Here is an 18,713-nt window from a genome sequence, read left to right on the forward strand (position 1 = left end):
CTCCTTTTTGTAGTTCTTCATGACATTTTTCTACCTAAATCTCTGCTTGAGCAGAACAGTTTAGGGATTTAGGGATTTAGAGCCACAGGCAGTTGGGTGGATGGCTCCTAGAGAAATGTTTTAGGTACTGGAAGAGAACAGACGTGACAGATGTTATTTTTGTTTGTTTCTTTGCTTGTTTTGTTTTATTTTGTTTTTTGGTTGTTGCTATTGTATTTTGAATAGGATTATTATTAGCAGATCTGGGTCAGTCCCTAATTATTCTTACATCTGTTATGAGAGTCAATATGTCTTTTGATCTGTCTCAACTTTCATACACTTGCTCCTGACAATATCCTGATGATTAGAATTTTTTACAATGAGCTGCAAAGTTTGATTATATAATTGTACCAAACAGCTTGATATGCCCTGTCACTCAAATTTTTATATAAAGAAAATTAAAATTACACATATTTATTGAACAGTAAATACAAAAATTAGGAAACAAATTAAATTTCAGTTTTTAAAAATTAGATGTCCCCCCTCTTCTTATTCCACAAAGTTATAACTCGCCAAGACATATTTTTAATATGCATTCTATCTTTTTATTAATGATGTTAAGAGCATGGTGGTGTCATCCAGAGTGAATGACCTGAATTTTAAAATGACCCTAATTGACTCTTAGAAGTATATCATCCCCTAATTTCCTCATTAAACTTCTGACATAAAAGGTAGATATAAGAAAGACCTGAAGAAATCATAAAGTTACCTACAATCACCCCTGAGAAGGATATCATGGTGAATTTTAGTATGTTTAATAAAAATCCAACATGCTTTATTTTATGATGGCCTAAAATTAAATCCTTAAACTCACATCTGACAATGAAGTAGGCTATTTTAGCTCATGACATGTTACCATATTTTAAAAGTTTTATTCATTTTGCATTTCAGTACTAGTAATTTAGCAAATCTATAATTGTTTTCTACTTAATGACTAATAGAATTTGTATATTAATAGGCTTAAATATTTCTCATGTGAGGAAATTTTCTAGTTATTGCTTTAAGTAATTTTTAAATCGAATTAAGAATAATTCAGAAAATTTACTTTTCAAAGACTGCCTCATTATGTCTACTATGACTTGAAACAAAATGAGTAAATTTAGTCTGAGGAAAATTATGTTAGTTCAATGGTAATTTATTAAAAGGTACAACCAACAGTTGCAGAGATTTATACAGAAAAAATTAGAATTAATGTGACATTAATGAAATTACTTAAGAATTAGCTTATAAAGGTTAGGAAAAATATTCAATAGTTTATTTAGAAAAATTAAGATCTAAGTTTCTACATGTAAAAACTGAAATCAGTGTGGTATAAAGATTGATTATGAAAAAGTAAAAATAAAAATAAAGATTGATTATGCAAAAATGACACTGGAAAATTATATAACATTTTTGGATAAAGATTTAGTTTAATGTATATTTTTAGAGATAAAAATGATATTTATACAATATTTAATTTAAATATTTAGTTTAATGGTGAAATGCCAACTACAGATAAGTTGAAGTAATTTAAGAAAATGCTACAATAACTCAATTTGCATTAAAACAGATGAATGCTTAACTATTAAACTAAATTTTAATTACTTATGCAAGTAAAAAAGGGTATTTAAGTCACTTTTAGCCTGACTTAGTCTTTCTGAGATGGCAACAGTATTAACTAAGTATTAACTATGAGTGACCATACCATGAAAAACAACACTGATTTTATTTAGGTCTTTGATCCATTTTGAATTAATTTTTGTATATGGTGATGAATAGTGGTCAGGTTCTTTTTTTTTTTTGCATGTGGCTATCCAATTTCCCAGCACCATTTATCAAATGGACTTTCTTTCCTCAATTGTATGTTTGTGACTCCTTTGTCAAAAATTATTTCGATATGTACAGCTGTGCTTATTTCTGGGATCTCAATTCTTTTCCATTTATTTCTTATCTTTTATTTTTTTATTGTTCAAGTACAGTTGTCTCCATTTTTCTGCCACCATTTTCCCCTGCCCCAACCACCCCCACTCCCACCCTCAACCCTTCCCCCATTTGGCTTCATCCATGGGTTCTTTAAACATGTACAGTATCGTAGTGTTTTGATTACTATAGCTCTGCAGTATAGTTTGAAATCAAGAACTGTTTTTCTTTCAGCTATGTTATTTTTTTTCAGGGTTACATTCGTTATTTGGGGTCTTTTGTTGTTCCATACATATTTTAGAATTTTTTTAATACAGTAAAAACATCATTGAAATATTGATATAAATTGCACTGAATCTATAAATGCCTTTGGGTAGTATGGACATTTAATATTAATTATTCCAATTCATGAACACAGGATATTTTTCTTTTTTTTTAAATATATTTTATTGATTATACCATTACAGTTGTTCTATTCCCCCCCTTTAATCCCCTCCACCCACACCCTCCCTCCCCCACCATTCTCCCCCCCTTAGTTTATAACCACGTGTCTCAAGTTCTTTGGATTCTATATTTCCTCCACTATTCTCGCCCTTCCCCTATCTATTTTCTGCCTACCATCTATGCTATTTTCTGTGCCTTCTCCCCTCTTCTCCCCCTCCCACCCCCCTGTTTCTAACCCTCCGTGTGTTCTTCATTTCTATGGTTCCACTCCTGATCTAGCTGTCTTCTTGGTTTGCTTTTGTTTTAGGTGTGGTTGTTAATAACTGTGTGTTTGCTGTCCTTTCACTGTTCATCTTTTTCATCTTCTTTTTCTTATATAAGTCCCTTTAGCATTTCATATAATAAGGGCTTGGTGATGGTGAACTCCTTGAACTTGACCTTATCTGAGAAGCACTTTATCTGTCCTTCCATTTTTTTCAATTAGTTTTTTCCTTCAATTTATTTTGTTAAGGTCTTAAGAGTTTTCAATGTACAGATCTTTCATCCCCTTGGTTAAATTAATTCCTAAGTATGTTTTAATGCTATTAAAAATAAAATTCTCTTTATTTCTTAAGGAAATTCATTGTCAATGTATAGAAACACAATCAAGTTCTGCATGTTGATTTTATATCCTGTAAATTTACTGATTTCAATGTTATTTGTAATAGTTTTTTTTGTGTGTGGAGTCTTTACACTTTTTATATAAAAGATTATTCAATCTGCAAACAAAGAAAATTTTATTTCTTTCTTTTTAAATGAAATATCTTTTTCCTGTCTAGTTGAATTGACTAGGATTTCCAGTAGTCTGCTGAATAAGGGTAGTGACAGTGGACACCCTTGTTTTGTTCCTGATGTTAGAGGAGAAACTGCCAAGCCTTTTCCCATTGAGTGTGGTGTTAGCTATAGTGCTGGTAATATGTGGTCTTTATTATTTTAGCATTCATTCTTTGTATTCCCAAATTGCTAAGTTTTTATCATGAATGGATGTTGAGTTTTTGTCAAATGCTTTTTATGAACTTATTAAGATGATCATATGATTGTATCTTTTATTTTATTAATGTGGCATATCATATGTGTTGATTTACATACACAGAACAATTCTTATATCCCAAGGCTAAATCTCACTTTATCATAATACATAATCTTTAATGTGCTATTGAATTTGGTTAGCTAATTTTTTGTGGAGAATTTTTACATTTGTATTTATCAGGGATATTGTTCTGTATCAGAGTAATACTGACCTTATTTTATTTTTTATAAGAGTTTGAGAAGGATTGGTGTTAGTTCTTTAACTATTTGGTAGAATTCACTGCTAAAATGATCTGGTCCTGGAAATATGTTCATTAAAAGGTTTATTAACTATTGACTCAATCCCCTTATCTTTTTTTTTCAGATTTCTTAATTTCTTTATGATGTAGTATTGTCTAATTGTATATTTCTAGGAATTTATTCATTTCTTCTAGATTATTAAATTTATGTGCACTTATCCACAGTAGTCTCTTATGATATTTCTATTTGTTCAATATAAGATGACATATTTAATTTTTTATTTATAATTTATTTACATCATCTTTTTATTTTCAAGTTGGTCTCACTAAAATTTGTCAATATTGTTTAACCTTTTCAAGGAACCAAATCTTAGTTTTGTTTATTATTTCTATTATTTTCCTATTCTCCATTTCATTTATCTCTGCTCTAATCTATTATTTCTTCTCTTCTCCTAACTTTGGTCTTTCACACTTTCTAGTTTCTTGAAGTACAAAGTTTGTTTAATTGAGATCTTCCTTTCTCCTTAATGTATGTATTTATCCCTATACACTTTCCTCTTAGAACTGCTTTTGTTGCATCCTATACATTTTATAATGTTTTGTCTCTATTTTCACTTGTGTTAAGATATATTTAATTTCTCCTTGATTTTTGTCATTGATCCATCAGTTCTTCATTAGTTTGTTATTTAACTTTTGTGTATTTATGGATTTTTGGCTTTTCTTGTTATTTACTTCTACTTCACTGTGATAAAAAATTACACTCTATAGTTTTTTTTAAGATTTTATTTATTTATTTATTTTTAGAGGGGAAGGAGAGAGGGAGAGAAATATCAATGTATGGTTGCCTTTTGTGAGTCCCCTGCTGGTAGTTAGCCTGCAAGGAACCGGCCTGCAACCCAGGCATGTGCCCTGACTGGAAATCGAACCACGATCGTCTGGTTCGCAGGCCTGCGCTCAATCCACTGAGCTACGCCAGCCAGGGCTCAATATAATTTTTTTGACTTTGTTAACTTTGTTTAGGGCACATGAAATGTCCTAGAAAATTTCCATGTTTGATTTGGATAATTATATATTGTTCTTTTATTGGATAGAATGTGTTCTCTATGACTATTAATATTATTCAGTTTATAGTTTTGTTCAAAACCATTATTTCCTTCTTGATTCTCTGAATTGATCTATTCCTTGTTATGAGTAGTATATTAAAGTCCCCAAGTAGTATTGCATCACTATTCATTTATCCTTTTTTTAATATAATTTTTATTTAATTCTTGTTCATGTACAGGTTTCTGTCTTATATTCCCAACCCTGCCCGCCCCCTACCCCATGCTCATTTATCCTTTTAATAATTTTAGCATTTACTTTAGCTATTTAGATGCTCCAAATTTAAATACAAATTACAAATGTTGTATCTTATTTATGTATTGACCCTTTTATTATTATGGCCTGTCTTTGTCTTTTTGACTAATTTTTCTTAACTATATGTTGTCTGATATAAGGAAAACTATCCCTGCTATCTTTTGTTTTCCTATTGATTAAAACATTTTTCCCATTCCTTTGCTCTCAGTGTATGTGTGTTCTTCAAACTTAATTGAGTCTTGATTAAATAGTTTTAATTTTCTTCTGTGTGGATTAATCACTGCTTTTTCGAAACGTATCGAGTTTTTTAACTAGGTAAAATAAGATATTTTACAAATAAATAAAATATTAATTATTAGTACTAACTCAGGAATGATGAATGAAAATAGCCTTGATTGGTGTAGCTCAGGGGATTGAACTCAGGCCTAGGAACCATAGGGCCTCTGGTTCCATTCCCAGTCAGGGCACATGCCTGGGTTGTAGGCCAGGTCCCCAGTAGTGGGTGCACAAGATGCAACCACACATTGGTGTTTCTCTCCCTCTTTTTCTCCCTTCCTTCCTCTTTCTAAAAAAATAAATAAATAAAAATTTAAAAAAGAATGGTGAGTGAAAATAAATGATAGCGTAAAGGAGGTGTGAGAAAAACAATAAAACTTCAGATTTATAAGATTTTATACCTCCTATTTTTAGTGAAAATATTAGTTCTGTCAATCAATTAACACACTTCCACCAGGACTACTTCTACTTAAGAGTAAAAAAGAAATAATGATAAAGTAAAAGATGATGACATTTCAATCTTAAGTATGTAGATTTATATTCTAGCCCTGCAAAGATTGAGGTGTATAAACTTAAGAAAATAAAAAAGAACCTCATAACTGTCATCTTTTTATCTAATAGATAGACTGGAATATGACTAAGTCTGTTAAGGAACAGAGTATAATCTGACTAATTCTTTCAAGGCTGTTCAAAATTCATGTGGAACATTAAAGAAAATAATATTTTTGAACTCATTTGAACAATGATTAAGTGTGTGTATATGTATATATACACATATATATATATATTTTAATGGTATTTCTCTCACAAACACATACACAGGGAAAAAGAGAGGTGGGATTTCAGAGGAGAGAGAGAGATGATGTATCCCTTATTTCTATTTTTCATATACCTCCATTATATAAAAGAAAATATTTCTAAATATAGTCTCTAAAAATTAGTAATTGCTTAAAATGAATATAAATGGAATCATTGTCAAATACATGTTGCAATGATAGGTATAGGCCATGATTTAGGGATAATTTCTTTGAGAGAGTTTAAGATGCTTAATATAGTATGAGAAGCAGATTATCTAAAATATACCATTTCTTGCCTCAGAAATGAAGCTGTTAAAATAAGAACTAATCATCTAGAGTTGTTTAAAATTCTTTTTCATACTATCCTTCATAATTGATTTCCCCTTATAAAAAAAGAAAACCCTTGAGAAAAGCATCATCACACACATTCAGCATATGATATGTTAAATCAGGGTAATAAATTTGTTATGAATAGGCATTTTGTGCCAAATAAAAGTCACAGAATGTTGGAGCTGAAAAATTCAATCCTTTCTAATGTAACACATACTGACATGTGATATAAGAAATAAATTACTTTTCTTTTTATGGACAAATTTCTAGATTTTCTTGCTTGTTTTTACTGTCATTGTGAAATTAGCTCATCATTGTCTTAATTTCTCTGCTTTCCTACCAAATTTATGCTCATAAATGCTTATTGAAATTCAAAATTTAGTTTTCTAATATGTAACACTGTTCAAGGAAAACTCTATGAATTTGTTGTCAACTTAATACATAATTTTCCACAAAAATATCATTTCATGATTAATGGTTTAACATTATTCACCATATGACATTTGTTTCTTGGGAATATTGTCTAGAAATATGATTGTCTCGATAAACTAGAATGAATAAAGCATAAAACTTATCAGTACAAAGAATAATGCTATATTTTCATGATTTCTCTTTTTCCTTGGCTGCTAAAAAGCTTAGAGCTATTTAAAGATGAGGTTTTAGTTTTCTTGTTCAAAAGCCTCTACTCTTTCCTCTCACTATTTTACTTTGTTCATGTGTTATTAACTGGCTTTAAAGGTTATATTGTACTTCACATTTCTTATTGTTGCTGTGGTGTGTGGAGATGTGTCTGAATTTTCATGTGAATACACAAGTCATAAATGAGAGGTCAGATTCAGAAATAGATCTGCATTGTATAACTTCTGCATATGGTCTAATGGATAAATTGCTCCTAACATGCAGGTTTGAAGTCAATGCCAATTTAATGGTATTGCCTTAATTTGTAGATGGTAAGAGCTTCAACTGCCCATCCCAAATAACTGCCTGCAAATCCAAACTGTCTTAAGTCAAGATACCTTCATACTCCTCATTCAAGATAGGGTGGTATGATAACAGATATATTATTTTGACTTCTCTTGAAGTCTATTGTGAGAGAATTTTCTTTTAATTCAGGAAAAGTCAGAAACCTGTTTTGTCTCCAAGTAATGTTCAAACTAGCAGCATGAGCACCATCGCACCACTGTGAGCAGAGACCAACATAATTCCTGTCATTTTGCTTTGAATCTATCACCGTTAGTCAGTGCCTACTCCATACTGCTCCATCTCCCCCAGAGTTGCTAGAGAATATATGAAGTTTTGTTTCTCAGTGGATTCCTTCCTCCTGAGTATGCCAGACAAAAATGAAGGTTGTATATCTTCAGTGCAGCTGCCTCTGATTTTCTTAGTTTAAAACACACACCGCAAACAAAACAATACAAAACAAACAAATCCTAAGAGATGACTTTTAAACTGAGTTGTTTCGGGTAGTCTGTTTGGTTTGGTTTGAAGAGATGACTCTATAGGTTTCTATCATAACATTCTATTTTGATAAATTTATTTTGTGCAGTCATAAATTTCAATATAGTATACCTTATATTTATCTCAAAAATAAACAAATCATGTAAGACACAATGTTCACTGACAGTGAAGATTAGTTGATGCCATTGGAAAAACTGAAATTCTAAGTTTTAGTATAAAAGTTATAAGGTTAACACTCTTGGGAACCTTGAGACTTAAAAAAATTATAGAAATGTACTCTTTGTTGTCATTCAGTATAATGAAGGAATGGGTTTTCTGATTATTTCTAATCTTTAGCCGTTGATTCCAGTTAGTTATATGGTCATTTATTAATTAGCATAGAGACAGACTTTAACTCATACTTTGTGTATCCACTAAGAAATTGTATTGTGAATCCAGATAGAAGGTTATGACTTCAGACAATTAGAAGGAAGTTTAAATAGTGCAGTAATTGCATTAAAGGAAAAGTCATTACTGACTCCTTGTGCCTCATGACTCAGCTGTGCTTCCCTCTGCCAAATCTGGGAAGAATTTGCTCGTTGGAAACTCAGAGGAGCAGAAATTATTGTCAAGTATGCTCTCAACAGAATATGTAACCCTGCTCCCTGTCCAGAGCTTAAAATTATCTTATTGGTTTATTTCATCCTAAGACCTCAGTAGAGCACCCTGTATTTAAAATTAATGATGGCTTAAGTGTGACTTGAAATTATTTAAATGTAATTAATTTAATTGTGGGTATAACCAGTTATCAATTCAGTTTTTGAAGATAATAAAAATTACCATAGATGCATCATCTTATTAGAAAACATGCCCTGATTACATTAAAATATTAATTTAAATTTTAAATACTAACAAATTCAAATAGTACCTTGGCATTTTATTGTACTAATCCTACTGGGTCGTACATGTTTTAGGTAGTATGTCTGATAATTTATACCACAGTTACTTTTGATTAAAAAATTATAGCTCAGTAAACAGAAGACTGTAGACTATAGTTATAGATTGGGAAGTGAGGCAAAGCCCCAAATATTTTATATAGGCATTTGAACATGAAAATGATGAAAGATGGTACAGAAAGAGAAGTCAAAACAATAAAATACATAAAATATGAAATAAAAGGTGTGTCCTAGAAACTGGTTTTTAATTGGTGGTTTTAGAAATTAGGTGTATACTTTATAAGCCAAAATGCATACAGAAATATTGCAGTATGGTATTTATTATTTCTTACTACTTTATTTTTCTAGGATGTATGCACAGGAAATTTGTGTTGGTTTCTGAAGAATATTTGCTTAATTTATCTGTACCCCTGCTACTGTCGATCCATCAGCCATGATATTTGCCAAGCAGAAGTTCCTCATTCTCTTCAACTTAAATACGTATGGCAATTGGGATTTACAGGTAATACAATATTATTTTTTATTTTTTATTTACCTGAATCACTTAAAGATTTACATGAATTTAATAGTCTTATTCTCTGATTTGTTCCCTTAACAGAAGTATGCTTAGCACCTACTACATTTCAGGAATTCTGCTTGTCCCAAGATCTATAGGAAGAGGCAAAAGTAGGCTTACAGTTCTTTTATGAAAATAAAATACAATAATTAATAAATATAACACAAGAATAAACCATGTGTTTTGTGTACCCACAACTATAAACTTACTTTTGCTCTACCCCATGCAATTGTGAAGAAAACTAGAACTATTCCCTACTCTTATGGATCTATTTTTTAAGAGGGAAATTATTGGTCAAATACAATGATAAAAATATAATTGTAAACTAAAGTAAAAATGCTCCTACAGAAAGTGATCCTCCCATGACTGCTTGGGAGTAAATAAATTGTTTTAGGAAGAATGAAGGAAGGAAGGAAGGAAGGAGGGAGAGAGGGAGGGAGGGAGGAAGGAAGGAAGGAAGGAAGGAAGGAAGGAAGGAAGGAAGGAAGGAAGGAAAGAAGGAAGGAAGAAGCAATTGGAAGAGTAAGTTGGAAGGTCAGATAAGGTTTCCATGATAAAATGACCCTTAAACAGAGATTTGGGGAATAAGGCCAAGGTAGAGGAGTGGGAGAAGTGAGGGAATTAAACCTTGTGTGTGTGTGTGTGTGTGTGTGTGTGTATTTAAAACATACAACGTTTCAGTTATGCAAGTTAAATAAGTTTTGGGAATGTACTGTATAACATGGGCCTATGATTAATACCGTGCTATATAAGCCAGGCAGTGAAAGACAAATACCATATGATCTCACCTTTAGGTGGAACCTACTCACAAAACAAGCAAGCAAAATATAACCAGAGACATTGAAATTAAGAACAAACTGACAGTAACCAGAGGGGAGGTGGGAGGGGATAATGGGGGGAAGAGGGGGAAGGGTTGTCAGGAACATGTGTAAAGGACACATGGACAAAACCAAAGGGGGCTGGGATCTAGGGTGGGTGGTGGGTATGGCTGGGGTCGGGGTTGTGGTCAGGGGAGGATGGAGACAACTATACTTGAACAACAATAAAAAAATAAAACAAAAAATCGCTAAAGGGATAGATCTTATGTTTTATGCTTTTAAAACAAAAGAAAAATAATTAAAACAAACAAGGGAATCAAAAGGGTTGGGAAATTTTTTGGAGATGATAAATAATTTTTTGATAATCATTGTGATTATATTTCATGGGTGAATACCTCTGTCCAAACCTTTCAAGTTGCATATATTCAACATCAACAACTTTTTGTATATCATACCTCCAATAGAGCAGGTGGAAAAAAAAAACAAACCAAAAATATAAAACTAAAGAGATGAATTCTCTGAAGGTCTGGCTAGAACTGTGAGGACAAGAGCAAAAATAAAGCTTGGGAAGAGGGCAATGCTACAATTAAAATGTTGGTTTAAGTATTTATATTTTATTCTAAAAGGAATATGAAATCATTGTAGAGTCTGACACAGTTTTTAACAGATCAAGTGGAGAGATAGACAGGAGAGGGTAGAAACCTTACATGGTCAGTGGTAATCATATAACGAGACTCTGGGAGTCTCCGTTCATGAGTTGCATACAGAGAGCCTGGGATAGAGGTGTCGACAAGAACTCCAGTTATTTGGCCTAACACTTAAAATGAAATAATTCTCATACATATTTTATTAAATATATATTTTATTATATGTTACAATCTGGCAGTTCCTATTTTCAAAATCTATTTTGATGAGCATAATTATCTGTTCTTTGCTTACACTTTGAATACTCTTTTATTTAGCTTATGCAAATTAATCCTCATTCTTAAAAATGTATGGTACTCCAATTAATTCTGTCAAAGAATATTCCTTCTGTCAATAATAGTTTGGCATTACAGTTTATCAACAATCAGCAAATTAATAGGTTTGATATGTCTGTTCTCAAATAATGGCTTATTGTTTCAACTGGCAGCAGCTGCACTTACAAGACTACTATTACATTAAAACGGCGTGGATGTAAACTAACAGTCTCTTAAAGAGAGGGCATGATAACGTATTTCACCATGCTCATAAAATGGTATTCGGGAGAGTTAACGGCCCCTAATGACAGAAATAGTTATTGGTTCATTAAGCAAATCACACAAGACCAAACGTGGTAGAAGAGAGCAATGGCTTGTTGATTACATTGTTAGTGATAAAAAAGAACTTCGGAGACAGTGTTATTACTCTTTCACAAATGACAGGAACAAGACAAACAAGAACAACTACTGTTAGGGAAATTACCTAAAACATCTGGTCTCGGGACTATTTATTTAGTAATTGTGTGAGCTCCATTGTTTTAAAACTTGGCCACATGTTACAGTCACCTGAGGAGCTTTTAATGGTTTTTACTATGTGATTTCCAGTATAGAATACTCAAACTGGAATTGTAGTGAGGTGGACACGAGAGATCTGTGGAGTCTCCCCAAATGCTTTCAACGTGCAGATTGAGAAACATAATATATTTTTACCAGCCAAATCAGTTCATGGACTTTAGGGACAACATTATTTTTATGCTTGATTTGCATTTATCTCAAAGTAGGAAAAATGTATGTATACATTTACTTAATGGTAAGCATTAAAACTTTTTGAGAACTAAAAATGGCTAAAGATAACATAGTCACAACAATAAAAAAGTAAAGGTACTTTTTAGGAAAAATAGGAGTAAATAGAAAATAAAATTGCTCATGAATAAATTATCTCTAAGCAATAATTTTATGAATGACAGTAATATAACAAATATAATTCCTAGGACATGGGGATAATATGAAGTCAAAATTGCTCATGGACAAATCAGCTTAGAGCAAGTATCATCAAAGTAATATAACCATATTTAGTCAATATAAGTTTATGGATCTATAGTCAGATCTTAATAAACATAGCTAATTATTACAAAAATAAGAATTATGTGACCTCCACATCTGAGGTTCTAAAGGATTTGGCTGTCCAAGCAAAAAAAGTCAGTGTAATACAGCTCAATAATCAACAAATATTTGAGTAGAGCCATCTACATTATTTTTTAATGTTAATACAAAGACTCAACACTGTAAATACTTTCAGTGGTAATAAATAAAAAACAGATTTTAGGATAAGTGAAAAGGAAAGGAATATGTAAATAGAATAACACACTATGTAATTCTCTATTTTTTCTGGTTGTTTCTGTTAAGATCTTATTTCCATTTTTTTCATAAAATATCATTGAAGAGAAACATTAAAATCAAGCTGGTAAGTTTGCATGCAGTGCATTAATTTTAATGCAGTAAAATAATTTTAATTAAGAGAATTTTCTACCAACTAAATAAAGTGACTCACACGCCCAATCAATTCTGGCCAATATGATTGCTCTACAAAAAGGGATGGTAATTAATTAGAAGCAGCCCCTTCAAGGACAATTGGTCTACAGTGCACAACTTGAGAAAGAGCTGACATGCACTGTTTCTTTTCACTGTCATCATCTATGTTCATTATATGTATTATTAGGTTTGGAAAAGGAAGATACTGATAGACTGGATAATGAGTTGTGAAATGAAATAAGAATATGAATTATAGTTAAGAAGAGACAAAATTATAGTGAAAAAGGAGTTAAGTTCTCTTTTAATACCTTTCTTTTGTTTAAAGCTTATGAACATTACAATTTTCTTGACTAAATTAAACATATACATTTAAACATTTCATATGTGCCAGTAAACTTGTTTTCTAAATGAATAGTGATTGCTGCATTTATGAATTATGTTGTAAACCAATATTATTTTAATTTTCTTTTTAAAAGTAAAATTGTGGGTAATACTTTTGCTAGAAGGTAGTATAAGGTATTAATTATAATTTATTCATTATAAATTACCGTTGAAATGTTACAATAATTGTGAGAGTAAAAAATCCCACATCCCCAAATCAATAATTTTATCAAAAGTATTTTTGTTTTTTAAAAAATATTTTATTGTTTTTCTATTACAGATGTCCCAATTTTTCTCCCTTTGCCCTCCTCCGCCCATTCCAACCCCGGCTCCCACAGTCAGTCCCTGCACTGTTGTCCATGTCCATGGGTCAACCATACATATTCTTTGACTAGTCCCTTCCCCTGCTTTCCACCCTCCATCCCACTCGTCCCACCTACTCTGGCCACTGTCAGTCTGTTTCTTGTTGCCATGCCTCTGGTTCTGTTTTGCTCCCTAGTTTATTTTGTTCATGAAACAAAAGTATTTTTCTTACAATACTGCTACACTTTGAAATCTTCTTTTGTTAATACCAGCTATTATTTTTCTATCTCTTTAGAATCTAAGGGCCTAACTTCAAGGTTTAAAAAAATTGAGTTTAGAAGAAAAGTTTTAAAGTGTGTATTAGTTTTTTACTATCTACACACAATAATGTTTTCAAATATTTTTACAGTAACAAAATTTTGTTAATATACTAAATGGAAATAAATTGCTTTTATATATAGACAAGAACTAATTAAATGACATAATGGAAACAAAAAACTTTCATGAAAATAGCAGTTCAGTTACAATATTATAATGCTTAGGACTCAAATGGACAAACACATGTAAGTTCTAAATTGGTAAAACTATTGCCACTGTATAGTTACAAATACCAAAAATCTGAAAAAAATTCTTAAGATAAACCATGCTGTCTGAGAGAAGATTAAAATTTTCTAATCTCCATATTATTACATATATTTATTAAGATTTTAATAAAATAACAGGAGTGCCTTTATGCTTGTTTTTTATTATCTACGTAGAAAATTAGATAAAATAACACAAGGTATATTTAAAAAGTGCATTGTGTGGGTACCTGAGGTAGAGTTTAGCTCTAATAGATACTAAAGCATAGTGTGTAGTTTCAATAATGAAAAACTTGGTACCTCCAATGATAATCCAAAATATGCAAAATGCAAAGTTCAAAACCAAATCTAAATTATGAAGAAAGTATTCATGTGACAGAATGCCATCTCAGTCATTCGACAAAATAGGGAATATTCAATAGTTGATGTTGAACAACTGGATAATCATCTGTAAAGAAAAGTCAGATTTGTATTTTACAACTTACTCTAAGTTAAATTCATATTAAAGTTTCAAATATAAAGAAGTTTTAAAGATGAAAAATTATCAGAAAAATGTTACAGAATTGTTGTATAAATTTGAATTGAGAAGGCCTTTATAACTTTAATAAGAATTTAGATATCAGAAAGAAAAGATTTGTCATTTAACTATAAGAGAAACAAATGCAATAATATGATTCTGTTAGTAAATATTATAAAATGATTACCACAGTAATTGTAATTAATAATAACCACTTCTTTTCAGCATTTAAAAGTATTAAAAATATGTTTTCACTATTATCTTCCCTTGCATTATATCTGTGGGTTAAAGTATTTTTAATACCTTTTTTTGAGGCTTTGGGAGGAAGGGGCAATAATATGTCAGTTAAGTTCAAATGTTTAATCACATACATTATAAACAAAGTCATAAACAGGTCAAATTTGATAAAATGGATAAATTATTACAAAAATTTCAGATGGCAAACTGATTCAATAATAAATATAACATTCGAATCATCCTATAAGCTCTAAAGTCACTTAATAATATACTTTTAATAATCTTTCAAGAAAGAAAAAGCACCGAAAATATATGGTTTTCAATCCAAGTTCTTCCAGATATTCAACAAAGAATTAAATCTAACACAACTCGAACTCCTCCAGAAAACAGAGGAACATTCATCAATCAATGATATAAAACTGGTATACCATATTTGAATTATTTTCTCTCATTACATCAAAGATATAATTTTATTGATATTAAATTTAATGATATGTTCTTTTCTTTGGTCTCATTTATAATAATTTTATTCACTGATTAGTTTATTACCAATATAGTAATAATTTTCTATATTTTTAAGATTTTAAGCAGTTAGATTACACTGGTCAGGTCGAAAAGGTCTGGAACATTATGCATGGCTTCCTAGCTTCTTCCTTTATTTTCTGAGTGATATGTGAGATTTCTAAATGAGGTCTGAGCCCAGCAGGGAGAGTTCAGCTTTGAACCATTTCTACTTTACAATTCAGTTGTAATTTGTATAGCTCATATGATATTCTCAGGAAGTCATGCTTCACAAACATAAATTTTAGGTTTGTTAATCATAAACTAGTCTAAAATAGAGATATTAGCTATAGGATTCTGAGGATAAACAATATCTCCTTACAAAATATTACTTTTTTTACTAGGATGTTTATTTGTGTTTAGTTTCCTATGCTGTCCTATGCTCTTTCATTACCTGTAATATTACATCTATTAATGAAAGATAATAGGTTCTCTGTTCAGCTTAATTAGCCCCCTTATGCCCAGATTTCTGGGATTTCCATTTGATTGTTTTTGGTTTTTTTTACATTTCCAATTTTTTCACTCTCTAATTTCCTTTCTGTCTAACAATTATTTATCCATATTTCTCTATAGATATTTCAACACATTTACCATAGATATAGTTTTCATGCAATAATTCTAAGTTTGGATCATCTGTATGTCTGTTTGTCAAATTTCCCCTTGAATACAGGTCATATTCTTCTGCTTTTTTGCAATCTTATTTTTATTGTATCACAGATATATCTAATATTAGAGTGTGAAGTAGGTAAATTATATATGTATATATATGCATATGCATATCTGTATCTATACCTACACATACTCATAAACACATATTTCCTTCCTTCATTACTTCCTGTGAGAAAATGAGGATGAGGTCCTGATTACTTTTATTTCTTTTTGTTTTTAACATTTAAAAAATTATTGATTTTTAAAAAGAGAGATATTTTTGTTGTTCCATTTATTTATGCATTCATTGGTTGCTTCTTAAATGTGCCCTGACTGGGAATCAAACCTGCAACCTTGGCATATCAGGACAGTGATCTAACCAACTGAGGCCCAACCCAGTTAGGCCTGATTATTTTTCTATTGCAAATATTTTAAGGAATTTGTATATTTATTTTGAAATGGTCCCTACCTATACAACTATAATATATAAAAGGGTATTTTTATAAAATATATTGTTTATAGCTATTATATTATTTTTCATTATTAATTGAAAATATATTTGACATTTTATTATTTAAAAAATGAATTGGCCTGGATGCTTGATCTCGTTCTGATGCTTTATCTGTCAGGCTATTTTTAAAATGAAAGGATTGGGCATCGTTCTATTTTATGTCTCTTTCATATTTAGTAGCTGTAGATGTAGATCCTAATTTTGTGATAGGTGTTGTCAAAATAATCTTATCAGGTAATTTGACAACTGTCTTTAGTAATTCTATGTGAGTTCAATCTTATGAGAAGTTATTTTTAATCTCTTTGAAAGTATTTGAAGGTGAAAAATGTGAAGCGACTATTGGTGCTTACTCCTTCCATGCTGAACATTGTACTGATGATGCAGTCTACGTGAACAGATCTGAAGGCCTTGAATACCTATGTTTGTTTCAATGTGAAGAGCCAATGGAGGTATGTAAATATATGTTCTAGTTTTTCATATTCCTATTTAACTCATAATTGTCTAATTTGAAAAAATGTTAGAAATGTTAAGTTTACAAATTTAAGGTTAAACATATATATCATTTAAATAGAACTTCATAAGGAAATTTTTAACAAACTGCTGGGAAATCTTTTTTATTTGTTAGATTTGTAATTTAGAAAAGTAATGAAGAGTATTAACAATTATCTTTTTTCTAATCTTTTTGTGTCCTATTCAGATAATAATTTGCTAACTAAATAAAGCCTCTAAGACACAGCTGTGATTGTGCCACCTTTTTGTTTATAGGTTATAAAAACTACCATTGTCTTTTTGGATATATTTAAATCTCTGGAAGATTTCTAATACTGTGCAATTTTACCACTAACAGTCATCAGGCCTAGTGCAAGAATACGGAGTGGTCTTTTTTTTCCCATCTGACCTTCATCTTGCACACATTAGGGAAATAATTTAAACAAATAAATATAAGAAACAAAAACTTTAGAATATTTATTTTAAATAAATAATGAATAGTTTGTCAAAATTATTCAGGATTTTCTCAAGTAGTTTAGAGAGTTAACAGAATATTTGTAATTTCTCTTTTCTCTGAACACAACCTCCTTTGGTTAATTTATAGAAACCAAAGCATATTTTAATTTTATGTTGGGCATGTCATTCATGCAAAATTTTTAATAAGGATGCATTATGAGTCGTTATGAATAAAGATTCATTATAAATAAATTCATTAACATTAAGCCAGTTTTATTAAAAAATGCTGTTGACTTTAAAAACAACCAAGTTAAGAGGAATTACAAATATAGGCAGATTTCAAATTCCTCAGAACTTTTAATTTCCAATATGCCCTGAAATACATCTTTCACTACTTTTTAAAATTTATAAACACATGTATTAAGCTTAATATACTTTGACATATATGCATGTAGCCAATGACACATAAAACACTATGCACGTGGATGACTAAAAATTTTACCTTTAGGATAGATATACTTAATTTTATTAACATATTAAAGAACATTATATATTATATTAAAATTACCAATTAAGTAACTGTATATTTTCTGATACAGCACAAGTGAGCAAATTTTATCTTGTATACATATCAGTATACCTATGTATTCTTTTAAAATAATTACCAACCTTAAGGAAAATAGCATTGATTTTTTTTATACTCATGAAAACACAAAGACAGAAATCTAATACTCTTTTAGCTATTTTATATTTTCATAATCCCCCATTTTATATAACTTTTACACCTTTTATGTTAAGCAAAGTAATCATAAATATGCATATATCAATACAAACATAAATATACAGGTATGGGCCAAAGTAGGTTTATATTGTTTGTATGGAAAATAATATAATAATTATTAAGTAAAAATATAAGTTTTATATTTTATTTAAAAATGAATTTTGTTTTACATACAACTGTAAATGTACTGTTGTCTATACTGTACATCAATTAATTCTATTTGCATGCCTCAATTTTTTTCTGTAAGAAATAGAGGTAATTTTAAACTATATTTATATATTAATATTTGTATATGTTTCTTAAAAACTGTTCAGTTGTTAAAAGAAAATTTACTAATTCATTTTAATATCAGTGCAGGTCTTAATATCAACCAAAGATTTGGAAATTGAAATGTATAGCATCACGTTAAGTCCTTATGATTTGTAGTATTGTAATAGGGTAGAGCCAAGAGGGGGTTCCCAAATAGGGATTTGGAATGGGGTCCTGAATCCAAGGTGTCCAGGAAATATTAGAAAGATATATAGGATGTCCTCACTCCTCC

The 18,713-nt window shown here is 30.4% G+C and overlaps 1 protein-coding gene across 1 annotated transcript in view; it reads left to right on the top strand.

The window, feature by feature from the left end:
* The window catches only part of EYS (EGF-like photoreceptor maintenance factor), a 240,792-nt gene that overhangs the window by 201,137 nt on the left and 20,942 nt on the right, over window positions 1–18,713 (top strand). Inside the window, exons 7-8 of the mRNA XM_037034345.1 lie at window positions 9,190–9,343; window positions 16,756–16,895. Of these exons, the coding sequence (XP_036890240.1) occupies window positions 9,190–9,343; window positions 16,756–16,895 (294 nt within the window). The remainder of the gene's footprint in view (window positions 1–9,189; window positions 9,344–16,755; window positions 16,896–18,713) is intronic.

This window comes from Sturnira hondurensis, unplaced genomic scaffold, assembly GCF_014824575.4.
Source record: "Sturnira hondurensis isolate 20B ecotype Veracruz unplaced genomic scaffold, ASM1482457v3 Scaffold0022136, whole genome shotgun sequence".
Classification (NCBI taxonomy): Eukaryota; Metazoa; Chordata; class Mammalia; order Chiroptera; family Phyllostomidae; genus Sturnira; species Sturnira hondurensis.